This window comes from Dendronephthya gigantea, unplaced genomic scaffold, assembly GCF_004324835.1.
Source record: "Dendronephthya gigantea isolate DGI-Jeju-01 unplaced genomic scaffold, DenGig_1.0 000031F, whole genome shotgun sequence".
NCBI classification, from domain to species: domain Eukaryota; kingdom Metazoa; phylum Cnidaria; class Anthozoa; order Malacalcyonacea; family Nephtheidae; genus Dendronephthya; species Dendronephthya gigantea.
The window spans coordinates 1,112,818-1,139,472 of record NW_021163041.1 but is presented as its reverse complement, the minus strand read 5'-3'; the positions used below and the strand labels follow the sequence as shown (position 1 = coordinate 1,139,472).

The 26,655-nt window shown below is 36.1% G+C and overlaps 3 protein-coding genes across 4 annotated transcripts; all 3 read right to left on the bottom strand.

Annotated features, from left to right (window-relative positions):
• Positions 1-8: 8 nt before the first annotated feature.
• Positions 9-9,294, bottom strand: LOC114524412 (transmembrane 9 superfamily member 2-like). 2 transcript variants are annotated; one of them, XM_028545475.1, is made up of 21 exons: positions 9,220-9,294; positions 8,535-8,587; positions 7,116-7,183; positions 6,804-6,861; positions 6,516-6,554; positions 6,072-6,193; positions 5,455-5,593; positions 5,021-5,151; positions 4,790-4,895; positions 4,527-4,606; positions 4,125-4,233; positions 3,587-3,719; positions 3,219-3,280; positions 2,909-2,966; positions 2,774-2,831; positions 2,501-2,660; positions 2,231-2,284; positions 1,972-2,069; positions 1,686-1,797; positions 1,300-1,468; positions 9-848 (listed from the first exon to the last, which is right to left on the bottom strand). In XM_028545475.1, exons 1-21 carry the CDS (start codon positions 9,230-9,232, stop codon positions 781-783), a joined length of 1,890 nt encoding a protein of 629 aa, XP_028401276.1. In that variant the 5' UTR covers positions 9,233-9,294; the 3' UTR covers positions 9-780. The 2 variants fall into 2 exon arrangements, with proteins under 2 accessions (XP_028401276.1, XP_028401274.1); XM_028545473.1 differs by lacking the exon at positions 9,220-9,294 and having other exon boundaries at positions 8,535-8,789.
• LOC114524411 (multidrug resistance-associated protein 1-like) lies at positions 9,031-24,696 on the bottom strand. The gene is made up of 28 exons (XM_028545472.1): positions 24,319-24,696; positions 23,507-23,789; positions 23,176-23,290; positions 22,914-22,975; positions 22,299-22,436; positions 22,023-22,226; positions 21,034-21,217; positions 20,697-20,951; positions 20,368-20,433; positions 19,655-19,792; positions 19,148-19,288; positions 18,773-18,857; positions 18,505-18,571; positions 18,201-18,327; positions 17,827-18,003; positions 17,330-17,497; positions 14,288-14,371; positions 13,704-13,791; positions 12,921-13,096; positions 12,197-12,709; positions 11,869-12,068; positions 11,303-11,429; positions 10,797-10,898; positions 10,513-10,659; positions 10,070-10,228; positions 9,777-9,943; positions 9,497-9,691; positions 9,031-9,324 (listed from the first exon to the last, which is right to left on the bottom strand). Exons 1-28 carry the CDS (start codon positions 24,329-24,331, stop codon positions 9,216-9,218), a joined length of 4,290 nt encoding a protein of 1,429 aa, XP_028401273.1. The 5' UTR covers positions 24,332-24,696; the 3' UTR covers positions 9,031-9,215.
• Positions 14,877-16,809, bottom strand: LOC114524413 (kelch-like protein 4). Its single transcript, XM_028545476.1, has one exon. It carries the CDS (start codon positions 16,712-16,714, stop codon positions 15,113-15,115), a length of 1,602 nt encoding a protein of 533 aa, XP_028401277.1. The 5' UTR covers positions 16,715-16,809; the 3' UTR covers positions 14,877-15,112.
• Positions 24,697-26,655: the final 1,959 nt, after the last annotated feature.

Sequence of the window (26,655 nt, the reverse complement as noted above, 5' to 3'; positions counted from 1 at the left end):
TATTATTTACTCTCATGATGCAGAGCTCGTATCCCACATGCCTTTCTAAAGAACAGATATGAAGTCACCAGAATTCAGTTCTTGGACTTTTAAGTTTATTTTAGCTAACAAAATAAATATAGATAACAAAAAACCGCTTTAGCTGAGTATACTTATATGGGCGCACTAAAATTTAACTGAATTATGTTCCATACAATGATCTAAACTACACTCCGTTTGCCCCAATAAAATCTCATGCAGCTATGAGCTATGACAGTCTGAGAAGGCGCGTAAAATAATTCTCTTCTTTGGATAAATTATATCGAAGCATAAAAAATCCTCTTGTCACTCCCATCCATTGAATGAACGGGCTCAGGTTTGAAATTATTGTCGGCGGTGTTCACATGCATGATTTCGCTTACCAGAATATAATTCTATAGGATTCTCTTTTATGCATGTATAAGGCAGAATATATGATGAGAAGATATCTGCGATGTCTGAACATGCTCTTCGAATTTTGATGAGAATATTGAACTATTGCCGCTTCTGAAGATTATTTTCTTTCTTGTATTAATTGACAAGATTTCTCAGAATCATTTAACGCAACTTCTTTCAATCCAATTTAGCGCAGCAAGCGGTCTTAATCCGCTATAGTACTGCGCTTTGAGTTGAGCTAAAAATTTGACAAGTCCGAAAACAATTGTTCTCAAAAATTGGGTATATATACATACAGTATATAACTAAACAATCCACAGTATAATGATTAATTAGTTCCAATCAACGATGTATTATTAATCACTTCTAATCGACTTTAACAGCACTGTAGATCTTGCGGACAAAGAAAAAGCAGGCAAAGAATCCGATGGTTCCTGAAAAATAAGAATTATGTTATTTACAGAATGGAAAACCTAAATTGTATGTCAAAATGTATATCAATTCTATCCCTTGCTCTTATTTAACGTGCATGAACGTGCAAAACATTTCTGTGCATGTGCTTTCCCATGTGTCTATATTTTTGACTTTCCAATACTTGAGTCACTAATGAGATCGTGACATGTACAGTCGATATCTTTAGGCGTGTTGTAGAGAACTTTATATCTGTATATATAGTTATTTCGTTATTATACAACATATATATAAAATCGCTCCAAAACGGTGAATTACTTTTTTTAACAAAGTATGAACATTAACTAGATATAACACGTAAACTATGAAAACGGAGACTGTATAACCATAGTATAAGCAGAGCTTAAGCAGTAGCTATAGATATTTGATGGAAATAATAAAACGAAATCGAGCCCAAAGTACCAAGTTCCATACCTGTATAGAGGAAGAAAAGTATGACCATAATGGAAGTATAACCAAAGTATAAAACAGAGCTTGTAGTTCCAACAATAGTCAATTTATGGAAATAATAAATTGAATACATGAAGAGATATATTGCTGTACATGCACCAGTAAGATACGACCTCCACCACCAATGATAATCCTATGAAAATAATACAAGGTCAATAATATTATTCCATTTAAGTTTCTTACAATCATCTTTACGAGATGAGTTTAACAACACATGCAGAATGTTGTTTCATTGTGTTAGTTGACTTACAGAAAACACAAAAAATCACAATTACTTCATAAACTTACCCTTCATACTCCGCTCAGTGATAATACAACGGTCGACCTTATCATTTTAAAATACAGCTTACCTCGGCACACAAATGGAAATAGCAGAGTAAGATACAAGTTTCTGAAACTGTGACAATCAAAATCGCAGAAACAACCAATAGAAATCCAAACATGTAATATATCTGATGGGACCTGCAGAAAATGAGTGGGACATTTTTCAAGTAACAGTCAGTTCTGATCTAATATCAGGCCAATCACGTCGGAGGGGTGCCGTACAATTAATATTGTTCTCTTCGATTTTCAACGACAGGGAACAAATAATTAACTTTGTTATTCTCGAATACGTTTATGTTCACAAATGCTTACCAGATGCTATTGAGGACAAAGAAAAGTTGAATGAAGATGCATCCGAATGGTAAAACACCTCCCATAATAATCCCAGGAACTGCGCGACTGTAGAAACTCTGTCAAAAGAAGATACAAAAACGAATGTCTATAGTTACAGTTACAGTTACTGTTGGTAATTGCACGTTTCTATCATAAATGCGTTTTCATAATGTGTATAGTACTACTTCTTCTGTAAATCTTTCTTCTGTGGTAAATCTATTGTAGTATAATATTCTACCTGTTCCGGAATTTGACGAGGGATTTGGTTAGTACGCACTGGCAGTTCGATCACCTGAAAAGATAATTTTGAATATTTTAATGAAAAAAATAATTAAACATTCTCTTCTAACATCAAGAGCAAGAGTTTCATTTAAAACTCGATGAAAAAAGGGTGAAAATCGTATAGGGTTGCATGTGTATGTATAATGTGAAAACATTAATTAATATTTGTCTATATAGCATCAGCCAGACGTATCCTGTAAAAAGGTGAACGATATTTTTAACTTACTGGCTTTCTGAAACCAAAGTAAGCTCCAACAAATACCAAGGGTACAGAGATTCCAAACCACAAGGCTAGTAACGCAACTAATGTTCCAAATGGAATAGCAGCAGAAGATTGTTTAGCCCACAAAACCAAATTCAATACAAAGAAAATTCCAAAGATGATTCTGTTGAGATAATTATATAAACAGTGAATTGCATGAAGGAAAATTTAAGCAATTTAAAAAAGGAAGAGTACAGGGCAGTTCCCGAAGTTGCTTTATACTCGCACTAAACATACCCTGGAAACAAGAAGCAAGTCATAAGGACGTTCGTTTTCCATCGTTCACCACCAAATACTACAGAAAAAAAGGAATTTCGTATACATTCGGGCACATACTATATATACAAGCATTCAGTTCCGATATTGACTTACATTTATAGATTCTTGCTGCAACATATCCAGCAGGTCCACCAAGACAAACAAACAAGACCTACGCGTTGTGTAAAAATATACCGTTTATATGGACTGAAAAGTGAATACAAGAAAAAACCCCCAAGTATATTTAATCCTATATACTGCAGGCACTAGGTAGGTGTGGAGAAAATGTTCTTCCTGCGAGCACAGTTTGAAGATTGTACTTTTCCTACGACGGAATGTAGAAAACATTGCTGCAAGAACTGCTCGCGTGCTCGCCTATTTTCCACCCCTGTCTGTGGTTTTTGAAAGGACAAAGAAGCCATACCAATACGGTGGTCATGAGAGCCCCACGGTTTGCCGGTGACAGAAATCCAAGACATGCAAACACTGCAAAGTGATAATAAAGAGAGGAGTAAGTTCAAGAGAATACACTTCACGTTGGTGGACGAAAAGTAACTGGAAATTCACTTCTGCATGATTATTTTCCTTGAAATGTTTTATCTTTTAACATTTAAGTTTTATTCCCGATACAATGTCATAATATTCAATTTATTCCACCTGCTGGAACTAAACGTTTACCACTGCAATAAATTATTTCTAATTTGGCAAAAGGAAAACCCGGGACATAGTGGTGCATGCCTGTCATAATCTACATACATATATAAATAATTTATTTGAAAGTTCATATCTTACCGAGTGTTATTGAAGTCATCGTGACAACCTGTGTGCCAGTACCTAACATCACAGAGAGTAACATGCCTTTTCCAGGTGGACGGAACACATCACCGTGAACAAGTTTCCAGCCAAACTCTTCCTGTGCATCGTCCTAAAATTTAATGCCAGCAGAATTTAGATTCAATGCTGAAGTACGTTAACCAGTTTGGTTCTCTGGTAGTTCAAAGATTTGAAGATTTAACAAGACACCTTTCATCAAATCAAGGACTGATCACACCATCTAATTTTGTCAGATACAATTCACTTCTGACGATGTTTTTATCCAATTGTTAAATTAAACCAAATATCAAAAGATACAATATCCTAATGTATATAAGCGCAAATCAGTTCGAAATCATATATAGTGTCTAACAGCATATTACTGAATGATATTAGAACAACTGATTAGACAATTATTAAACAATTGAGCAACTACACAGTATGCCGCCTCGTACTGGTGACGTTCGTTAAATACATCGTGCAATGGAAAGCATGGTATATGGAATGTGCCACTTACCGAGGTTTCTAGTTGATTATATCGAGCGATATCTTTGTGTAAAGTTCTCAACATAATCATTGCCACCATACCAGATAGGAAGAGGACAATCACCAATGAATTCATAATGCTAGAAAACGGAAGATGAAAAGGTAGTTTCACTTACAACAATTTATGTCAGTGGAATATTGTGGCACTGGAGTAAATATTTCTCTGTGTTTAGCAAAACCCTTTGTATCTTCATGTGTAGCTGGGATGATGTGAATTAAGTGACTACACACAACATTTGGTGACAGACAGACGACGGCATATAAAAATCGGCTGATCCAAATTAATCTCAAGATTCAACGACTCTTGTTGATAGTAGATATTAGCGTTCAATAATATAATACAATAATTATAAATATTGTTCTCATCACGAACCTGAACCATTGAATGCTGGTATGAGGGATGGACGCCAAAATGTAATCCCAACGTGATGCCCACTTAATCTTGTTGTTCATCTTAATAAAAAACACGCTAATAAATACCACTAATACACGGCGTTACATGACGCTTTCAAACATCCAGAAGTTGCAAGCTTTTGTAGTTCCATCAGCCTGCACTACATACATAGCTGCTGTACTGTTATACCAGGCTATTAATTATTAATGTTAGAACTTTACGCGTCATTGTGACGAACTCACCGTAAATTCTACTTCGTAAGTATAAGGTATACTGCGGTCACCAGACTCTGTTGATTTAATACTCAATGGAGCCTTGCAGGGTTTCGGCCCGCATCCATCTTTACAACTGAAAAACAATCCAAAGCTAATGGATTCTATCGACCGTCATTGCGCAAGGTCGAATGCAGTAAACAACTCATATGAGGATATGTATAACCTTGAGAAATTCGTCGTTGTTGTAAATTACTTTACCTGCTCGGCCAAACTTTAGCAGATATCAAACGCGCCCCGTCCCAGTCTTCACCGCTACCACTATGATATTCTATTGTTATTTTTATATGATTGAATAAATAGTAGGTGTCCTTTTCATTATAAATCTTTGGCTACAAAAAATATAAAGTATATTGTGCATGTCTGATTTCAGACTGTATTGTATAGTAACATAATATATAATACTAAACTGTTGCGAGATATACCATTGCCAATAAACACCCAAAACAAATAGGATGAAATGTCAACGTAGGCAGGCATAATAGATAATTTATGATACACTTCATATGATATGTAATAAGAAACAGAAATTACATATCATATAAAGTGGATGTTTTGCTCTGTTTTTGTACAATGCAGAGTATATAGAGCTTAGTATAGCATGTGCCAATACCTGATCTCCAACATCACCTCACCTCAATAACACATGCATCTTTTTGAGTTCCTTGGCTATCCACATAACAACCAATAGGAAATCCAGTTGAACAGTAAACCTTTTGTGAGTCACTGGTACTCACTTGATAACACCATGTCACAGGCATGTTATCGATTATCCTAAATTAAGAGAATCCAAGAAAATGTTCCTGCATATCTTGATTCTTGAACAAGAGAGGGGGGTGTATATTCATAAATTCATGTTTATATAACGTTGGAACAATAGCGTACAAATGAAATCAGTTAGGCATAAGACGAATATATGAAAATACACCCCTCCCGACTTAAACATATGCTCAATAATTTATTTAGTGATATTTTAGAAAAAATTTAGAAAACTAAATTTTCATCAATTATTGATTTTCTTTTCATAAAGATGGCCAGCCAAAACAACACTTTGTTTTTCATACAATATTCAAACGATTAAAAGAATAAACTGTAAATTACGTACGAAAAATAAACTACAGTCTTTTACAGATAAAATGCATATTTAACAATCTAAGTTTCATCATGTATCATCATGCAGAAAACAGAAAAGTAAAACATAAAAAGTAAAGGATAACTATTACATACAGACAAAAGCCGCTTGCTTTCTTACCAGTGATGTTGGTAATTCAATCGTATTGCGTTTTTTATGAAGCTCAGCTTTTCACCGTTGACCTCATCTTTTTTATAATTCTTTGTACATAGTACTTTACAGCTCCTCTCTTGGAAAGTTAACTGTATTATAAGGATTATAAATATAAAACATTAACATTTCACACAACACAGCTTTTCCACGAAATATTTTTACTGCATATACAGCACTGGAAGAATAGGTGACCCTGGTTATCAGTTTATCATCAATTATTGCATTGTAAATTGTAAATTGCAATCATGACTATATAATGTCAATTACTAGCAATATGATCTAATATTTCTACCCAGGCTATCATTGGCCTTAAATACTTCTACCCAAGCTATCGTTGGCTGGAAGGGAAAATGAACTGAACAGAAATCGACCAAACACAATCTAACACTGCAAAATACCATACATACATACATTATATCCTGATGGTTCAATTCGTTCACCAAAGACAACCTGCGATGTGAGAAAACAAAATTAGTTATAAGGGTACACATGATACTAAGGACCATATTGGATTGGACGAATCAACACACAGAAGGCATTAAAATAAAAGTAGTCTACAACAGAAACCAATTCATACACAGGTTCAGATGTACGCTAATGAACGATTAACATGAGAATATAAGTTTAAAACCACATTACTGCATGGAAACAGCAATGATTTCATCCTTAATTACTAATACAATTCAACTTCTTTTGTACCTGACCAAGATTTTCAGATGGGGCATAATCTTTCTTATTAGCAGAACAAAAATCAAATCTGGGTAAAAGAAAGCAAAATCACAATTAGAAAACTATGTTTACATATCTCTTTAAAACATATATAACAGATGAAGGTGAAAGATGTATAGCTGTTTGCAAGGTTTAGGGCATCTTATTTAACATTAGCAAGTAGTCTAGTTAAGTTGTTTTTGTAAATAGTCTATAGAACTGTTTTAATGCATGATCGATTATTGTGAATTTCCCTAGAACTAATAAACATATTTCCATTAAAAAACAACAACTTGTACAGACCTGCTGTATTCATATGGGATGATGGTCTCCACAGAATCTAGCCGGTTGACAAATAGAGGTATATGACTCTAAAAAAAATTATGTAATAAGCACTAATGTTGGTTATCAATTGTGGGGTTGAACCAGGGGCCGTTGTTCAAAAGCAGGTTAAATTTAACCCTGGGTTAGTGCTAAACCTGGGTCAAAACTTTACCTGATAAGGATATATTGTCAGTTGAAAATTATTTGCTGTGACTCCTGTGAGGGCAGTAATGTTGTAATGAAACGTGCATAGAATTTTAGAAAGTTTCAAAATGAAAGGCCTTTTTGTATCATAAACAATGTGAAATAAAATTAGGCAAATTATAAACAATTGATTTTAGAATTTCAGGCAGTATTTGATTATTGAATACAGGAACAAATGTAGTCTTTCCACTACCAATCAAGTTAATCAAGATTTCGAAATACAATGATCAGCTAAGCCTAAGATACATCTTTCAATTTTATTTATTCATCACATATTGCATTGAGATGAAGATAAATAAATCAATACATCAGCTGGAACAGAATTTAGTCAAACCTAAATAATTCTTTGCTGTCCGAAAGGCCGAAACTGTTCGTAAAACCTTTCAAGTCTTTAATTTGTGAAGAATTATATGTGTTTACATGTTTCCACTTCTTATTCACCCATTTTGAATCAAGTTAACCCAAGATAGAAGAAGTTCAACCTAGCAAGGTTAATTTTTTTATTAATTTTAACCCAGGGTTAACACTAAGCAGGCTAATCAACCAAGGTTTAAAATTTTAACCCTGGGTTAGGCATTTTTCACCCTGGGTTAGCATTAATCGGCTTTTGAACACCGGCCCCAGGTTATCACATAAGAGGCCAAATATTATTGTTATTGCCCCAAGACAATAATTAGCTGTCACTAATTGCATTCACTTAGCAAAATTGTGGTATCATCCATTATAGGACAACCTATACTATGCTTTTGGGTAGTCTATTAATTTCAAACAACACATCAATCTGAACGCTGGGGAATGACTTTAGCTTCCAAATTAAGACACAAAATACTAGGACTATAGAACTAGTTCATAACATTCATTGCTTACGATTCCTCAAGACTATATCATAATTAACTGTCACTAGTTGCATTCACTAGTGGTATCACCCATTAACCAAACAAAACTAATGATACTAGATCTGACAATATGGAACAACGTATACTATGATCTTAATTTAAACAACTCATGAATTCGAACACTGGGATTCCTGGAAAATGACTTCAGCTTCCAACAAACAAAATACTATAGAACTACTTCATAACATTGAAGTGATAATGCTTACGTTTCTGGTAAGTACTTAATTTTATAAGTTATATACATACAGCTTTTATAACTTTTATATATTATATCCACCTGCATCAGTTTAATACCCACCTTGCACTTCATTTCGACATTCGAATCTTGCTTTTTACAGTAGGAAACTGGAGCTAAACCAGGTAGGTAGAAACAATATGTTGTATGTAAAAACAACAAGTAAAACGTCCAGGTATAATAAACTTTTAATGGCTCCATAATCTTCATCTTTTTACGAATTTATCCCTCATTTAGAGAAAGTAAAACAGACAACAGAATCAGATACTCGGCGATGAATGCTGGGTAAATCAGCCACGTAGCTGAAAATGTCCCGCATGCAAGAACCACCCAACAAAATTAGGGTGGTGGTCTTTGAGAATCATCAATCATGACGGAATCATAGATTAACATTATCAGAGGCAGTAACTGCCTAATGATCCAGCTGTTTTGCTTTCAAGTTTATTTTTGGCCGTTTTTTTCTGGCATTTGGCTCCTTTGTAAGGCGAATTTGAAGCGAATTTCTAAATTTCTTTGCTTCTTAAGTTCAATTTAACGAACAGAGTGCCGAAAAAAATGCTAATATTTTCGATCTATTTCACTCGTACAGTATACAATCCTCTTTCGTTATGTTACGGATGACTGTCACCATATCTATCTAATATGTATAATTATGTATATCATGGAACAGAAATATATATATATTGGAAAAATAAAAAAAATTTTAAAAATCACTGTCTGTGATGAAGAATGGTGGTTTGTTGCTTACACCAGTTTTGCATCTTTTGCCATGCCGTAGAACGCGCCCTGTTTTTCGAGTAAACTTTTTGGCGAGTCAAATTCAATGATGTGTCCGCATGATAAGACCATTATTCTGAAAATAATACAACATTATCAATATAAAATATGGATGCTCACATCAGAATCCAAGTTATAATAATGTTGTTTTGTTATTGCCTCAGCACTGCAGAGAGCAGTTTTAAGGTTTGGGTTAGGATTCACGGATGAAGGGACTTGAAAAAAGATATATTCTATTAAATTCATACCTGGTATAATCCATGATCGTGTTTAGACGATGTGCGATAGTAATAACAGTACAGTCAGCAAATTCTTTTCGAATTGTTTGTTGAATAAGTTCATCAGTTTCTAAATCCACAGCAGCTGTTGCTTCATCAAGGATCAAAATTTTTGTTCTTCGTAGCAAAGCGCGAGCTAGACAAACTAGTTGACGTTGGCCAACACTAGAATGATTATAAAAATTTGCTGCTAGGATAAAATCATGAAAGTATTAGTTTCAGGAAATGCATTTTTAGGCTCAAAACAAACCTGAGGTTTGCTCCTCCTTCACTGACTTCGTGTTCAAGACCATTTTCAAGATTCGACACATAACTCTTTAAATGAGTAACATCTAACGCTTTCCACAACATTTCATCACCGTATTGATCAAATGGATCCAGATTGAAACGCAATGTGCCTGTAAACACCACAGGATCCTAGGGTCCGAGAAATTAGTTGAAGTTGGCTCGAACAAACCAATCACAAACAGCAATAGGGTCAACTACACGAACTTAGTTGTTTATGAAATGATAATGAATGTTTTTCTTGTCAAGAAAATCTACCTGAGGTATTATGGTGAGTCGAGAACGTAGATCATGTAGTCCAAGTTGTGATACAGGAATACCATCGATAACAATTCTTCCACCAGCAGATTCAACCACTCGAAATAATGCCATTGTCATTGTGGATTTTCCTGCACCTGTGCGCCCCACTATACCAACCTAAAAATCATAACAGATATAGCTACTGTATACTTTGATGCTGTACAAGTTAGTTGTTGTGTGGATTGCCCAGGGCCGGTCTGAGGACAGGGGGAAAGATTTACCCGGTCTCCAGATTCAAGGACGCCAAAATGATGGAGGTTAAAGATAAAGAGAAAAAATGTTCTTTGAAAAATGCCACAAAGAAGAACAAACGAAAGAAATTTGTTTGATCTTTTTTGCATGCTGCTAATGACAGCAATCAATTAGCATAATCTAGTATAACATTCTAACTGTGTTTTTACCTTTTCTCCTTGTTTAATGTCACAATCTATCCCACGAAGAGCAAGATCAAGATTAGCTCTGTATCTTAAATCAAATCTTTCAAATTCAATTACACCCTTATTAGGCCAGTCTTCTGGTGGACGACACTCTTCGTTGATCCAATCCGCCTAGGAAATATGACTCGAGCATTAATAACCACTGCCGACTGATCACATTAGTGTCAGTAAGAACATCTCATGAGCCCCGTTTAGACGACACTCAATTTATTGGCACTGCATGCACGCAATATGTACATCCCTGTTACCTCTCGTTCAACTCTGGAGTATTCATTGATCCGTTCGACAGCAACAATTTGAGCTTCCAACTCACTAGACATGCGCACTGACCAGTTAAGACTTTGAGTTACCTTTTAGGATACAACAATAGGTTGTATATAAGTGCGTATAAAAAATTGTGTGCCATAGTTTGTGCATACTGTGCTAGTTTGTGTGTTTTTACGAATACGGCGCAAAATCCAATTGGCAATAGAAAACCTTTGAACTTGCAATACAAGAAATTATGTTTTGCATTGTAAGGCATAAGGGTCAAACTAAATTCAATTAGTGGAGGAGAGGGGATACGCTGCAAGCTGTGGCCACGTACGTTCTTTCGAATATAGCCGTGGACCCAGACTGCAGCTTCCCAATTCAAATTTCGTTCTAATTAACAACTGGGTACTGTAATAGCTCAGTTTTCTTGTAACTGCTCTTTGTTGGTTCCAATGCAGAATTTTTGTACAAGTATTTCATCAATTACAAGCTTCTCCTATACCTCTAAGGCCACGGTAATTGACAATCCTATGAGACCACTATCAACCCCATCACGCCCTATCACACCGAACAACGCCGTAAAAAATATCAGGAAATTCCCAATGGACTCAAGACGAATAGCTAACCACCTTAAAACATTAAGAGAAAACAGAAATTTCACGAGAAAAATTAAACAAACTAAGTATGACCGATTTTAAACCAAGAAGAATATCTGCACTCATAAGCTAGTCATGGCATAGCGACAAGTTTTGTTTTCTCGATACATAATAATATGCAGTTACTCTAAGGTATGACAAAGAACGAGGGTTCTCCGAAAATGTATAACAAAACTATTTGCCGCACTCTTGCATGCATGATTATATACTTCTTGTATAAGAGTGTTTCTGTCCAAAAACACCTATACATGCCTCTCATTCATTGTGTTTGCGTGTTGATCCAATACAGACGATGTTGCACAAATCTACTGTGAGTATCGCCACATTCTTGAAATAATAATATAAACAAGGCCTTGCTGCCAAGATGTATCCCATGGTACTAATGTGTGCTGTTGCATAACACGCATCTTACCTGTTTGAAGTTACACTTGGAAAATAAGACATTTGATTGTGATCAACCAGGTTGTCGCTCTCCAGAATAAACCGTTTTTCCTGTCCATATGCTCGTACAGTACTAACTCCACCTAATGTCTCCAGAAAGTGGCTGTATATTGGCGAATTACTCACAGATTCCAAACGTTTTAATTGCCTTGACGAGGGAATATAGAATCTCTAAAAAAACAAAATATGAATGCCGTGAAATATCAAAAATTTTACCCTCTCTCTATATGCCTCGTTCAATGGAAGAACACATCTGTTCCAACTTGAGCAGGCAACTAGTTGCAACTAGCACGGCATACCTGAGTTATAAAATACAGTAGGGTTAGTGGAAATAAAATTGTCAGAAATAATGGTGTTGCGAAAGATATGATAAATACAACACCCAAAACGTTAAACGACGAGCCTAGGAACTGTTGAAGAACAGTAGGTATCACACTGTCAACCATATCCACATCTTTTGAAAATCTGTTTAATATACGTCCGGTAGGGGTAACTTCGAAGAAGGCCAAGGCTAAATGCATAATATTGACCAGTAATTTCTCGTGTAGCGCAGTTGAAGCCTTGAATGAGGCATATGCCATTAAAAACGAGCTTGAAGTTACAAATATTGCTTGACCAATACCAATACCAGCGTAGATTCCAAGGTATCGAGTGTTTTCTGAAGAAGCTGTTATGTTTGATGTGCTCCAACGTGCTAACCATATCTGCGATGAGACGAGACAGGTCGTGGATAGGATTAGAGATAGAAAGATAAGCACAGTAAAGATGATACCCATGGCAACAAAATACGATAGAAGCACTGAGAATTTGACCTGCAAAAAATAAGATATGGCTTCTGTCATATAGAGCATTTCAATATCAATATTCTTTGTCCAAATTAGACTGACTTGAAATAAAAACACTATCATATGGTATAGTTCATCTCGTATTGTACAAAAATCTGTAGATATAGATTATTGCAATATTTATACCAATGCATAGTCCTAATAAAATAAAATGTAATTGAATTGCGTAAAAACCTACACGTCCTAATTCCATAGTTTCATCTTCGATTATTTTATTTTCAGGCTCTTGTTTTTGGCCAGGGTTATCCTGTTCACTGGTTACTTCACTCTGTTGTGTTATAACGCTGACCATCCGTTTGAACTCAACAGGTGAGCCATGTTCATCCATTAACATACCATCAGTCGAAGACATACCTAATAATATGATGAATATCAAAATATATAACAACTGTTACAAAGACCAGAACTAGCTTTAATAAATCCATGCATGCAAGAGGTATGAAACATCTGAGATGATGTGTATTTGATAACATTGTTAAACGTCATCGAAGACACCATATCACACTGTTTAATCCTGGTTTCCATGCAATCAGGAACTGAACATCTAAGAAAGCGAGTTTCATTGTCGGTGATCACTAAAGAGAAAATGCTTTTGCGTAAATGAAATCATTCTCTTCTTTTCTTCTTAGGCAAGCCTTCTTTATCACTCTGTACTAGCAAGTTCGAGAATTGACTTCAGCTACCGCTACCTTTTCTTATCGGGCTCATGATTGGTTAATCTGATCACATTTGAATGGTTCATGTACCCTGAATGGCAGCAGTATAAGTAGTGGGACAGTATATTAGTACTACAAGCCGCTAATTTTCAAATTCCACGTCCGCAAATCTAAAGCCTTTTAAGGCTCGAAGTGGATGTAGGACTAAAACTTTTTTCGGCAGCGACCAAGTTTACGACCTAGCTTACAAGGTACACAGCTTTCATTAAGCACATATTAAGCAAAACTGAACACACACACATTACCCTCATCGCTTTCCACCTCAGCTGCGTATGTTTTAAGAAAGTCAGAAAAAGCTCCTTCGTTGCAAACCAATTCCGAATAGGTTCCACGCTTAGTGAAAAGAAAAAGAAATGTTAGGTATAAATTCAAATTGATGTCTAAGCCATCACATCTCTGCGATTCCACAGCAGAGTTCTAAGCAACGGAAAACATTGCTTGTGGGAGGTGTAAAATCACCATTTGAATCATTTGAATCGACCCCTTTCGGCGCGGGACGCCATCGGCGAAGTGATCTTGGACGAATTGCGAATTAAAATTGTCTAACTCTGCGATATATTAGTATTTAGTATATTATTTTTAAACGTTTTCCGCCCACCATCGTATAAGATCAAATAGCACGCTTTAAGGCGTATATTCTTTACACTGGATGGAGATCGTGTACCCAGCCAGCGTTAAAAACCTAACCACAACTTTCGTTCGGGGAATTCAATGCAAAATCACTTCTTTGGATTAATATTTGGTCGAATTCCCTTATCGAAGATCGATAAATATTTAAAAAAGGCATCCTGAGCGGCATATACATAAAAAGCAATACGATTTCCAGTACCTCCGTAATAATACCATCCTTGAGAACAATAATCTGATCCACTTCAGGTAGAACTCGTGTGTGATGTGTGACAAGAATCCTCGTCTAATAATAAAGATTAAACTGGTTTATGATCACAAAAAATTGAATTCGGCTGCTGCTGAAAAAATAACACTGTCATGCACTGAGAGTATAAAATCATCAATGTTGTCTATTTTCTTTAAAACTCGGGAACATGCCAAACATGTAATAATCTTAATGGAAAGATATTGCATGAAACAGTCGTATAATTCATCGGTGTTATCCATGCATTTAATATATACTGAAGAAACCTAAATATGACTAGCTATATATCCAAAATTCTGTTTTCTTTAATCTCCACGAAAGGAAATAATTTGTCGCAAAAAAGTCATAACTGCTGTTAGGATAAGGTTACAGTACAAAAAACTAACGCCACATTCACTTTGATCGCAAAGCCCACTCGATGATGGAACTCAATGGCGACAGTGCAGGCTGTGCAGCAACCAAGTTTTGACAAACTGTAACAGGCATGGGTGAGAAGATGCGATCTCAAAGTAAATGCAAACTAAATCCAAAAAGTTTCGTCGAATTTGTTTTAAATACTAATGTACGCGTCAGTTTTAATAATGTATGCATGTTACAACAATATTCTCTAACTATGTACACTGCGTGATATACGTTTTGTAATACTGTCATTATGTCGGCACCATTAATTTATAGTACAATAAACCAATCGCGCTGTTGCTTCTGATCCGTAAAAATTGACTTTTGACAAGTATATTGAAAGTACAAGAATTGTCAATGTTTTTGAAAATGAAATTACTATTATGTCAATGGTTCTACGACAACAAACAAGGTACATGTTTCAGCTTCATTCTCAAAATCGTTATAGGAATTAATATTATCTGCATGGTCATCCCTCGATTCGCATGAATCTAAACTGAAAGTCCTTTCCTGCATACTTCTACTTCTAGCCCCTTTTTTTCTTATTGAAAATCTAAGGGGAACTAAACTTTCCTTTTTTAAATTGTGAATACACAAAGGTAACCACGACGACCATGTACTACCAGATACTTTTAAACTCATCTTGTATCCGCATGCCCAAAAATGATCTGAGTTTAATCCGGTTCCTGATTCAAAATCATTTTTCCTGACATTATAAGCGTACTGAATAATGGCTCTTGTCGATTTCTTCCGAAACCCAGGCTGCTTTTCCAGTCGTTTCTTCTGCTCTGCAGGAATTGCATGGTAAGTCATACCACTGAGGTACAGCTCAGTAAAACTTGGCATTTTTGACGCGATTGGATGGTTGTTAATCACATTATAGAGATAGTCAATAGTAACCAATTTGAACCGTACAACGGCGAGAAGATCATTAGTCTCTTGCATACCAGCAGGATCTACTTCATTTTCCTCCATCCAGTACATCAAAGCATGAAATACGGTGTTTTCCGATTGAACAATCAAGTCATCGCTGCTTAGTAAATATTTCAGAGATGGTTCAGAGAGATCCACAAATTTTTTATCTTCCCATTTTTCATCTAATGGACTAAACTCCTCAGCAAGAACTGACTGTAAAGTTGCAGCTAAATCTTCAACATCGTCCATGTCATGTTTAACTTTAATAACATGCATAATTTGTGTGCTTAATTCGAACGTGGTGGCAATCTTTTGGAGTACATATTTGCATTTCTTAAAAACAAACTTCACATCATATTTGTCAGCCAACTCTAAAATAGCAAGCAGTACGTCCACTGTTTTATCATTCAAGACATCACTGCGGTACATGGCCTCGATAAGAATCAGATGCGCTTTTTCCTGTGATTGTGTGATCTTTATGTGAACCTCTGTATCCTGGGTTTCTTTCATACCACTGGAGTGAAAAAGTGACCGAAAATAAGGAGACTGTACGGAAAGCCAGACGCTGTGTACACAGATCTTGGGCTGCCGTAGTGGATCATTTGATATCACAGTCTTAATTTGAGGTGAGTTGCTTGTGAAAACATGTGATGATGATGTTATTATCCCCTGATCAGAGGACGGTTCTTTACTTGATGGGGATTTTGCATTCTCCCTTTCGCTTTCACTCCTCATCACAGATACAGATACTGCTTGTTCGCATTCTGCTGCTGTTTTACTTCCGGGATCTGCTACCAACGATTCGCTTAGTATTTCATTCTTTGACTCCACATTCTTAATTCTCTTCTGTTGCGGACCGTTATCAACTGTTTCCAAACTTCTTTTACCGCCAGAGGTCTTGTTGGATTGTATCCCATCTAACACATTCACTAAATTTGACACATCCCAGTTGTCTGGCATGACATCAAACACCAAGACGCGATCGCTAAACTCAGGCATTTTGTACTCAGAGGAAAATAACCTTGAAAATTCGAGTAAATCACAATTCTTTAAATCAGTATCAGACATTATGTCGTTCCCTTGTATTTCGCGTTTCGAAATAACTTCAGTTTAAAAAGCTGATTCTACGACAAGTAAATGAATGTCGCGTACTAATATAGTCAATAAATGTAGCTATGTAGCTAGTTCGGTTGTGAATACATTTCGCATGGATGGTTGCCTTTTAAAAATTTTCATAAGGCGGTTTTCCACTACGCGGAATTTTTTCGATAGATCTAATTTTCCTTTGAACTGTGTGACCACTAAAGTAAATTGAGGGTAAAACTGAGTTTGATCGAAAAATTCTGACTGATAATTTTCAGCGGTGATATGAGAAACCAATAGACCATTGCTGATGTATTTAGCAAAGCAACTAAGTTAGCTTTACCATGTGTTTCATAGTAATATTTGAAGTATAAAATTTGATGCTGAACGACTGCATAACAAGTACAGGACTGAAAGGACTGATATAGAAACTGGACCCTTGTCTATATATTACGAAAAGCACGACCTCCGATCGATATCAAATAACTACTGTGTGTGAGACAATTGTGTGTTTTTTCAGGCTAATAAGAGCGAAGATATCAGCATAGTGTTCCTACTGGTCCTGGTACTGATGAAGGACTGTTAAAATTAAGGACTTACTTTCTTTTTGAGACATCCTTTGGGTCCAATCACATGATCAAAGATATGTTTACCAACATGGGCATCCACAGCACTGAGTGGATCATCCAGTAAATAAATATCTGCGTTGAAATACACAGCTCTTGCTAAATTGATACGTTGCTTTTGACCACCACTTAGATTTACACCCTTGAAAAGCGGACGATCACAATCACTTTCAATTCGCTGTTTAATTATCTCATAACTTAATTATTAGTATTGAAGTCAGGCATAAGTAGAGTAGTACTGTTGTAAATACTATTTTGTGCACAAAACATAATATATTACACAAAAAGAGGTCATTGGGTCATGAAAATTTGGGACTACAACACCACGATTATTAATCCTTGAAAATTACTTCAAATTTCCTGGTTACGTCGGGATTAGAGGATTGTTAGGGATATAGGGTGTCAATAGGAATAAAAAGTATTCAAAGGAATCGCAAGGAACTGCAGGGTTACCATCGTGGTCACACTTACCCGTTCTCCTATTTGTGTTTTATCACCAGCAGCTAAAACCTCAAGATCTGGCGTTAAAGCACAGCTATCAATGACTTTGTGGTAACGTTTAGGATCAAAGCATTTCCCAAACAAAATATTTTCCCTCACTGTGTCATTCTGAATCCAGGCTTGCTGTGGAACATACGCTGTTGATCCCTAAATCATAGGAATCATGTACCGCTGTTTAACTGCAATTCTACTTACTAGTTTCTAATCGCTGCTTAATTTACCAGGAGAAACAAAATCCAAGAAGAATTCTTCTGAGACCATTGCAAAATGGTGACATGCATCATTCGATCTCGGATCCTGCCTATTCCACGGGCAAAAAAAAACAAATTCCTACTTCACCGTACGTTTTTGATGACCTCCCCATTAGATTTCTCCATTTCTCCAAGTAGACCAGAAAGTAAAGATGATTTTCCACAACCGACTTGACCAACAACAGCGACTAAAGATCCTTTTTTCACATGAATGTTAATACTAAAAAAAGGAATTCGGTATAAAATAAAATGCTTTATACTTATAAAAAGAAAGGATAATTGTTACCATTGTTCATTATTCCTCAAAATTTCCATCACTTCACGATCATATGATTTAATTGCAATGGGGCTCATTAACACATAAGCTTAGCCTGCTTAGGAGGTCAATTGTACTCACTTCTTGAGAACAGGTGATTGGTTTTCACCCCATGAAAATGTTCCATCAACAATACTAATGACATCATCTGATGTGCAAAAAACATGGATAATATATCTAAACGTACAGTCCAGGACGCCTTAGTGATGTTTGGACTGAGAAGAAAGATACAAATAAAAAGAACAAAAGCATGCAGTCTCTTAGACTGCATGACGACAGTCGCCCTAGAAAAGCGAGGTCTCGGGAAAACAGGTATATACTTATTTCCCTCATAGAAAATGCAACTCACCAGTCTCAGATGTTTTCTTAATACATTCACTGTCCAACTCAGGCAAAGAGAGAAATGTTGCTATCCGCCTCGCTGACACAAGACCCTGAGAATACACAAGTAATCTCCTTAATTCAACACAACAAGAGCATGCATCTGTAAAAGCGACACGGACATGCATCCCTCTAGTTTTCATTTCCGAAATTCCTAGTTCGGAAACCCATTCAATGAAAACCTTTTTTCTGTCTGATACGACTCCTTGCAAGAAATCCGAACGCAGCCCGCCATTACCCACATCACTCTCTTCTATATATGTACACAGTACACCTCTCTACATGAACATTTTTCTTACACAGACACCTCTCTATAATACAAACATTTTCTCAGGACCCGTACCTGTATAAGATTCATAAGCATCCATGGCAAGGCCGTCAATGGAAAACGTAAAATATTGAACAATGCTAATGCTACAAATGCTTTTGATGCTGTCAGTGTATTGCCCAGTAAAACATAGGTACCAAACGTCACCACTGAAACCTAATAAAATATTTGTATCGGTAAGAAATCCAGCTAGTAATATTTCTCCCAGTAGAATTGTTAGAAGACAGTTTGACACAATTTAGGAAAGGGGGAAAACACACAGAAACGGAGCAAGGGTTTATTAACTCTAATAGAATTTTTTATAGTCCTCCTGCTTGAGCTCGTTAACTGAACCTACCTAACTGAACTTAACTAAGAAATCTTATTGAAGAATAAGTCGTGATTTTTTGTGAGACAAATAACTGCACTTTTGCAGAGAAGCAAAATCAGTGACTGCATGTGAATAAAAGTATATATTCGTCTTAGTAACATGCTGGGTATCCAGAGCTTTTCGCTTCTCCGGACATTTATGATAAAACTTACTGCAAATGGAGCACAGAGATAGGTGAACGAAAGCGCAGACCATACAAATTTCCCAAGCTTGAGTTGGTGGAGTTCAAGTTTACGAATACCCAATACTTTTTCAATAAAAGATTTTTCCCAGGCATATAACTTTAACACCTATAAATATATAACATTCATAACGTTGATATAAACAATACGGCACTTTATTCGCCTATATACCATGCTAGGATGAGGCCCTAGTTTACTGAAGGAGAGTATTTGACAAGTTCTTCATTAAGGCGTCATGCTAAAGTGTGTTATAGATCAACACTATAGAGGCGCCATGATAACAACTTTTCGTAATCTAAGGGGCTGTTTATATGAGCCCGCTCACCATTAAAATAAATAGGTCCGTTTACACTACACTCGATTTATTAGCACGATAGGGCTAAAATGTGTACTCGTGACCATTATATGCTCGGCTTTTGTATTTTGGTAGCCTGAGCACGAATAAAATTGGGCACGGCCACCAACTTTATAGCCTTGGGTGCTAATAAATTAACTGCAGTATAAATGGCATGCTATTGTCGGGATGATTACATCACTGATACATATTTCACTGATACACTTACTTCAATACCTCAAAATCATCTCAGGCTTCGTTGAATATCGCTTAACCGGGCTCATGTAAACAGCCCTCAATCACGAAATGGGAGCGCACTGACAGTCAACAAAAATGCGAAAATACCAACCTTAATGCCATTTAGAATTTCGTTCATAGTTTTTGCTCTTGAATCTTTATAAAGCATTTGTTTTTTCTAAAAATACGCACATTTAAAACACTTTAAATCGCCGAAATGTTTTTTTTCAAAATAAAAAGGTTAACAGCATCAAAATTCTGAGCCTAAATTATGACTGATTTTTCCTAAATCCGGGACACATCTGGGGTCTATCTCTTAGCGGTCATCTCTACCTGGTGATCTATGAACTAGTTCATCACCCCTGCCATAGATACACATGAATAATTGGCTGAACCATATATGCATGACCAAGGATTGCGTTCTATTGCATGCTATTTTACCTGGTATTTTTGCGCTAGTTTTCCAGAACACATATTCACTGGCATAAGTAGAATCATCATAGCGAGACCACTGAGAACAGAAACACCAAGCGTACGAAACAGAAATACTAAACCAAAAATTATCTGTAATGGTGTTGACCAAATTATCGCAAAATTTGATGTAATTTCCAGTATTTTTTGGCAATCAACAGACATAAGATTGACCAGTTCACCGGCGGTAGACAAATTACGCGATGCATTACTCAAGACTAACGCCTGTGAAGAACAAGGATAGATTATTTCAATTAAGGATCATTCTGTCTTCCAGAGAAAGCATGTGTTTTAAATATATCTATACCTTTCTATACACTGCACCAATAATCGCCGTTCTTATTCTCATGCCTGCAGTAAATGTTAAATAGAAGTTATTTTGAAGACAGATTGTCTGTATCATAGCAACCACGAGCATAGCCAACGCTAGAACGTATCCTGACCAACTCTCCATTTTATTGTCCTTGTCTTCAACATATTCGATTATCAACCTAATCAAGAAAGAATATTCATAGATGATGTCTTAATAAAGGAGCAGTGATGATTGTAAAGATGGCCCTAAAAAAACTTCGAGTGTATACTAGCAGTTAACAAGATAAAGAACGAAGTTTAAGGGGGCATAAACCAATCAAATGGCATATGCCAATCAAAATATTAACCTATATAACGAGCGCAAACGACTTTTTTATCTTAAAAACAATAAAACATAATCAAAATATAGAATAATACATTAATAGTGAAGCATTAAAAATGCGATTATGATTTTTGGCACTTCACTCGATGTAGGTAAATTCTAGAGGTTTAAAGGGTCTTAATTTCGAGAGGAATTATACACACTTCAAATTCAAGCCAGGAAAAGTTAATGCATGGAAAAGTGAGTCAACTATCGGTCCTCCGGCAGGAGTCGAACCTATACGCTTTTGCGATGCCGGTGCAATGCTCTTGCTCCTATTAAAAAATGCTGCTAGAATATATCCGCCGATTCGATATTCTCCGTTCATCGTACTATATTTTCATTATTTCAAGCATTTTCAAGCATACTTTATTCAAGCATACTTTAACGTTTTTTTTTTATATTCAAGTACTTTTCAAGAGCGCTTATTTTTTTACTATATAAACTTTTTAAAGGGTATAAAGAGCCTACACGGAAATTTGGGTTATCATTTTGCATATTATGATATTAAATATAAAAAGATTGGCATATATAAAAGAAACAGAAAATCTTTTTGATTATAGATATAAATCACACATAAAAACACTCCACACAGTCTGATTTATACGTTTTTCACAACTTACTTTAACAACTGAGGTTGAGTAAAAACACAAACATCTTGCACAAGCTTTAACAAAAATGAAATAAAGAATATTTTTCCAAAAACACGGCCTATTGTTTTCAGAAGGCTGGGCCGGGGTTCTTTCTTTTTCTTATCCTTGTCGATTATTGTGACGTCATCAGTTTCAACTCCTTCGTAGTTTTTGGATTTCTTTTCAGACTTAGTTCTGTGGGATAAAAGAAGACTGCTATAGTTTTATTATAATTCATTTCTTGATATTTCTTGTTTTATTACTCACTTAAGTGCAGCAATTTTTTCTTCTTCCCTGGACCACGCTTCTAGAAATTTTGGGACAATTTCCTTGGAACTATTATAGTCACTTAAGGCCCATAGGTCTTTGTCAGTCAAAGGATTTTTGTATCCCCGATAAATCAAGCTATAAAAACAGGAAAAAACACGATTCACTAGTTGTCTGGACGCTTAACAGAACCGTCTGATGGTTGTTTTCACTTCAATATAATTACGTGAAGGTTTCAGTTGACGTGCAAGCGCAAGAAAAAAGAGCATTGTAGAGTTTTGGTCCAATGTAGAGACGGTTTCAAAGCTAAATATATGAATTGTGGTGCAGTTTATCGTATCATGAAAGTAAGAGAAACACGTGTAAGAGAATCATGTTTGATCGCCTGTCATAATATGGATGTCATATGAGAAGACAACAAAGAATATTATCGCAATGTGCACTAAAAAATTCATTTTACTCCTGTGCTGAAAATATATTTCGCTTGGTATATATTTTACGCTGCGCAATTTAACTACGCTGTACCAAAACAAAGTAAGTGTATTGTAAACAGTGCTTTAATCCAGTGTATTTCAGAAATCAATATGATACATTAAAAATTCTAATTAAGATTACCTTGTTAACCACCATATAGTCATACGTGAAAATATATTGGCATTTTCTTCTGGGCAAATTTCCTGGAATTATAATTGTAAGAAAATGAATTTAGAGTGCTTTAAAAGATGCAGATAGTAGCTTACAGTGGATCTATAAGAGATTGATTGCCTACCTATTACTACCTGGATCTATAAGAGATTGATTACCTACTCCATTATTAATGAATCTCAATAGTGTAAATATATCTCAGTAATCAGTATTTACTGACATATGTGCTTACCCTATGAACTCCAATGTCCTTTTCGTCACTAAGAGCATCCGGAAAATATGCCAAATCCACTTCAGTGTCAATTGCAGATGGAGGCACATCTCCACCATGAGATAAAACCTTGAGACTGAAGAATAAATAAAATACAATTTTTTCTATTATAATCTGTCCGATAATGGGTAGTGATCTTCCCATGAATTTCCATCTGTCAATTCTGCAAAATGACTGGTGTTCATCTCTCACAGCCTCCATATCTGTGTCACTCCACCAATGACAAAATCGGGGGTTGCTGAAAAGTTCCTCAATTTCTATTTGGAGTCATATAATTAACACTTTGACTTACTCATCAGCTGTGAGTACATCATATTTAACTGGCACCATGAGATAACTAGGAACATAACCATGGCCGTGATCTGAAGACTCAACAAATAGCCACCAACCAAGCTCTCCAGTCAACTCAAATATGTCCCCTTTCCTTATGGTTAACTGAACATTGGCATCTGGAGCAATATAACTAGGTTCACTTTCATTAAATATGTCATCTTCTGTTGGCAGGTAATTGTACAGGGCAACAACATGTGTTGGAGCTTTCTTTGGAATGGCTTTCATATCTTTTTTCCCCTTGACTGCACTAAAAATAGTAATATATGATGATTATGATCAATTAAAAATTATAACATATGATCATATTGCACTGAAATTAAGGCTAACGAACTGAAAGCTTTGCAGTATTAAATACTTACATGGTGTACCTACAAGCTATTAAATTTACTTATATACTTTTAGGTATATTAGACTTTCCCAGACCTGACATCACTGTTTTAAAAATCTATACTTTTTGAAATACAATGTGCTGTACATCTGCATACATTTATTATGAGCAGAACTGATAAATATGTGGTCTATTTTCTATTAGTATAAATATTGAAGTGACAATTGATTTTCATGCATTCTGATGGTCAAGGTTCACTAGCTGTCTCCGAACTCTGAAGTGATAGTCACTGGTCAGTCAGACTATAGCTTTTTCATGCTTTTTTAAAATAAGAAATTTGAAGTGGTTATAATTTTTTGTGAAATTTTGTTCCGCAGCTAATTGTTAATTAGATAAAGTTGGAGTTATTGTTGAATGTGTCAAATAGATGTTGCCACCTTCACCTTGAGCAAGCATTTTCCAGTCATTTTGCTAGTCACATGCTTTTGATGACAAGCTATAATACTGCATTGATCAGGACCAGCACACAAATTGACCTTTTTTGGCAAACATCATACGACCCCAGTTCCACCTTTAGCCGTTCAGCGTACACCTAAGGGTCTACTTGAATTACACACCCTTGGCAAATACGCTATCTTGACCTATAACCTATCATTTACTACACAAGAAATATAGTTTGTGTAAATAGAAGAGCTCTTAAAACTCGATCATATTTAGCCATATTCTAACCCATCGGTTTAATAAAGATTTTAGAAAAATCAAAATATACTCATTTAGTATTTAGTATTTACGCCATTACAAATGTGCAACATTACGTCATGTAAAAATGCAAAGGTTTATAATGATGACAGACAGACAGTAACGGTAAATTTATTTCAACAGGATTGATCATTTATGTACATGTATAGTCTGAATTTTAGGAACTAATGACTAAATTATATATTACTACCTTTCCATTTTACCCTCTAAAGCCTCTTTTTAGTTTTTACCTTACCTTTTCTTAACTGCGCACAGACGGTTATAACCGGTTGACCCGCCGAATCAGATTGTAATTTGAATATGAAGATCAGCTGCCGGAATCTTGGCGCCGTTAAATGATTATGCGGAGTGTCGGACCCCGGAGTATGGAGTGTTGATACAGAGTGTCAGAAATGCATTGTGATAAAAATGCGAGTGGTCTTATCATCTATCGAGTGATTTTTTTAAATGATTTTCTTATATAGTTGTGTTAACTTATGGTATAATTACTGACAGGAAGTCAAGAGTGAGCCAATTTATTTTCACCAACGAATGGACAGTGCGCACAGACCGTCTGAAATGAAACAAAGCAAGGGCTATCTTTCTCAGTAAACAGAAAACTACGATGGAAGAGCGTAGTTCTTCTTCACGTCAAGTTTCTCAGCAAGGAAAGCTGTTGGGTTTAAAAGAATAGACGTCGCTTTTGGCGAGGACATACCCCTTAGCTAGTGGCACTGCGGGCAGTGCTTTTAGCTTTCTTTTGTGTTTGCCGAGCATGGCAGGCAAATGATCCTAAAAATCATCTGAGGAAACTTGGACTAACGTTAAGGCCATGTTACACGATGTAATTTTTCTTGCAACTTGCAATGCAATTATATTTCTAAAAAATGTAAATCAGTGAAAAGCCTTGCAGAAGTAAACTGATACAGGAAGTGTAATAAACACAAGTTTCGTTGTTCCCAAATACACATTTCTCAAAAGTAGAATTGCATTGCAAGTTGCAAGAAAAATTGCACCGTGTAACAGGGCCTTATTGACAACGAACTTTTTAGACTGTTCTTGAGATCCAATACGCAGCGATAATCTTGGCCAACCGTAGCCGATGCGTCTATGCACGCACTGGGGTTTGTGGTTAAGTCGTACATACATCATGGTCTGAGGGCTGTAGTGCATCTCTCCTCTCTATGCTGTTATATGGTGAGCGATGGGGGGAGTTCTTCCGATAGCAGCTGTCCTTTCGCCAAGTGCTGGGTTAGCTTGTTATCTTTTTAACTTGGCCTCCCTTAAAGAAAGACGCTCTCAACTATGCATGCAGGTTATCAACTATGCGACAGGTGGTTTTTGTCCATTGTGGGTTCGGAGACTCATAGGTTACGCAGCCTCTTACCAGGAGATTTATAACATTAGAAATTAGTTTTTAATATTCGAAATGTCCGTACGGAACGTTTTAAACGCACATTTATTCCAACGGTGTGTAATCTGAACTCTGAAGATACAACATAATTTTTCAATCTTAGTACTTTTACCCATGTACAATTGTAGGTAGATTTTAACTTTTTTCTTGTAATTTCAATTGTTTCTTATTAACCTTATTTTGTAAATTTAATTACGCAATTCATCTCCTAGCTGCAATGTAATCATTTAATAAACTGTCTATTCACATCCAGTTCTCCCGCTCTCCAGCTCCTTCATTCCCCTGCTCACCGGTTTCCCCGTTCCCCCTGTTCCCCCTGTGCCCTATTCCCCGGTTCTCCCATTCCCCGTTCCCCAGCTCCTGGTTCCCTATTTTAAAGATGGCCGCGCATGCGCAGCGGCAACCCACAAAAAACAAAGGAAATTGTGCCTTTGACGACCATCCTAACTGATGGAGCAGTTATTTGATGAGAGCAGCACCACTGAGCAGCACTAATAGAGCAGTGCTTGAGTTAGTGACCTTTCTGCCTCGTTCCGTTATTCTGTGTTTGAATGTTTAACCCACTGAGCTCTATATGGTTCTAGCCAAATTCGGACCATGTCGCTTGACGTTCGGAAACATTCGGATG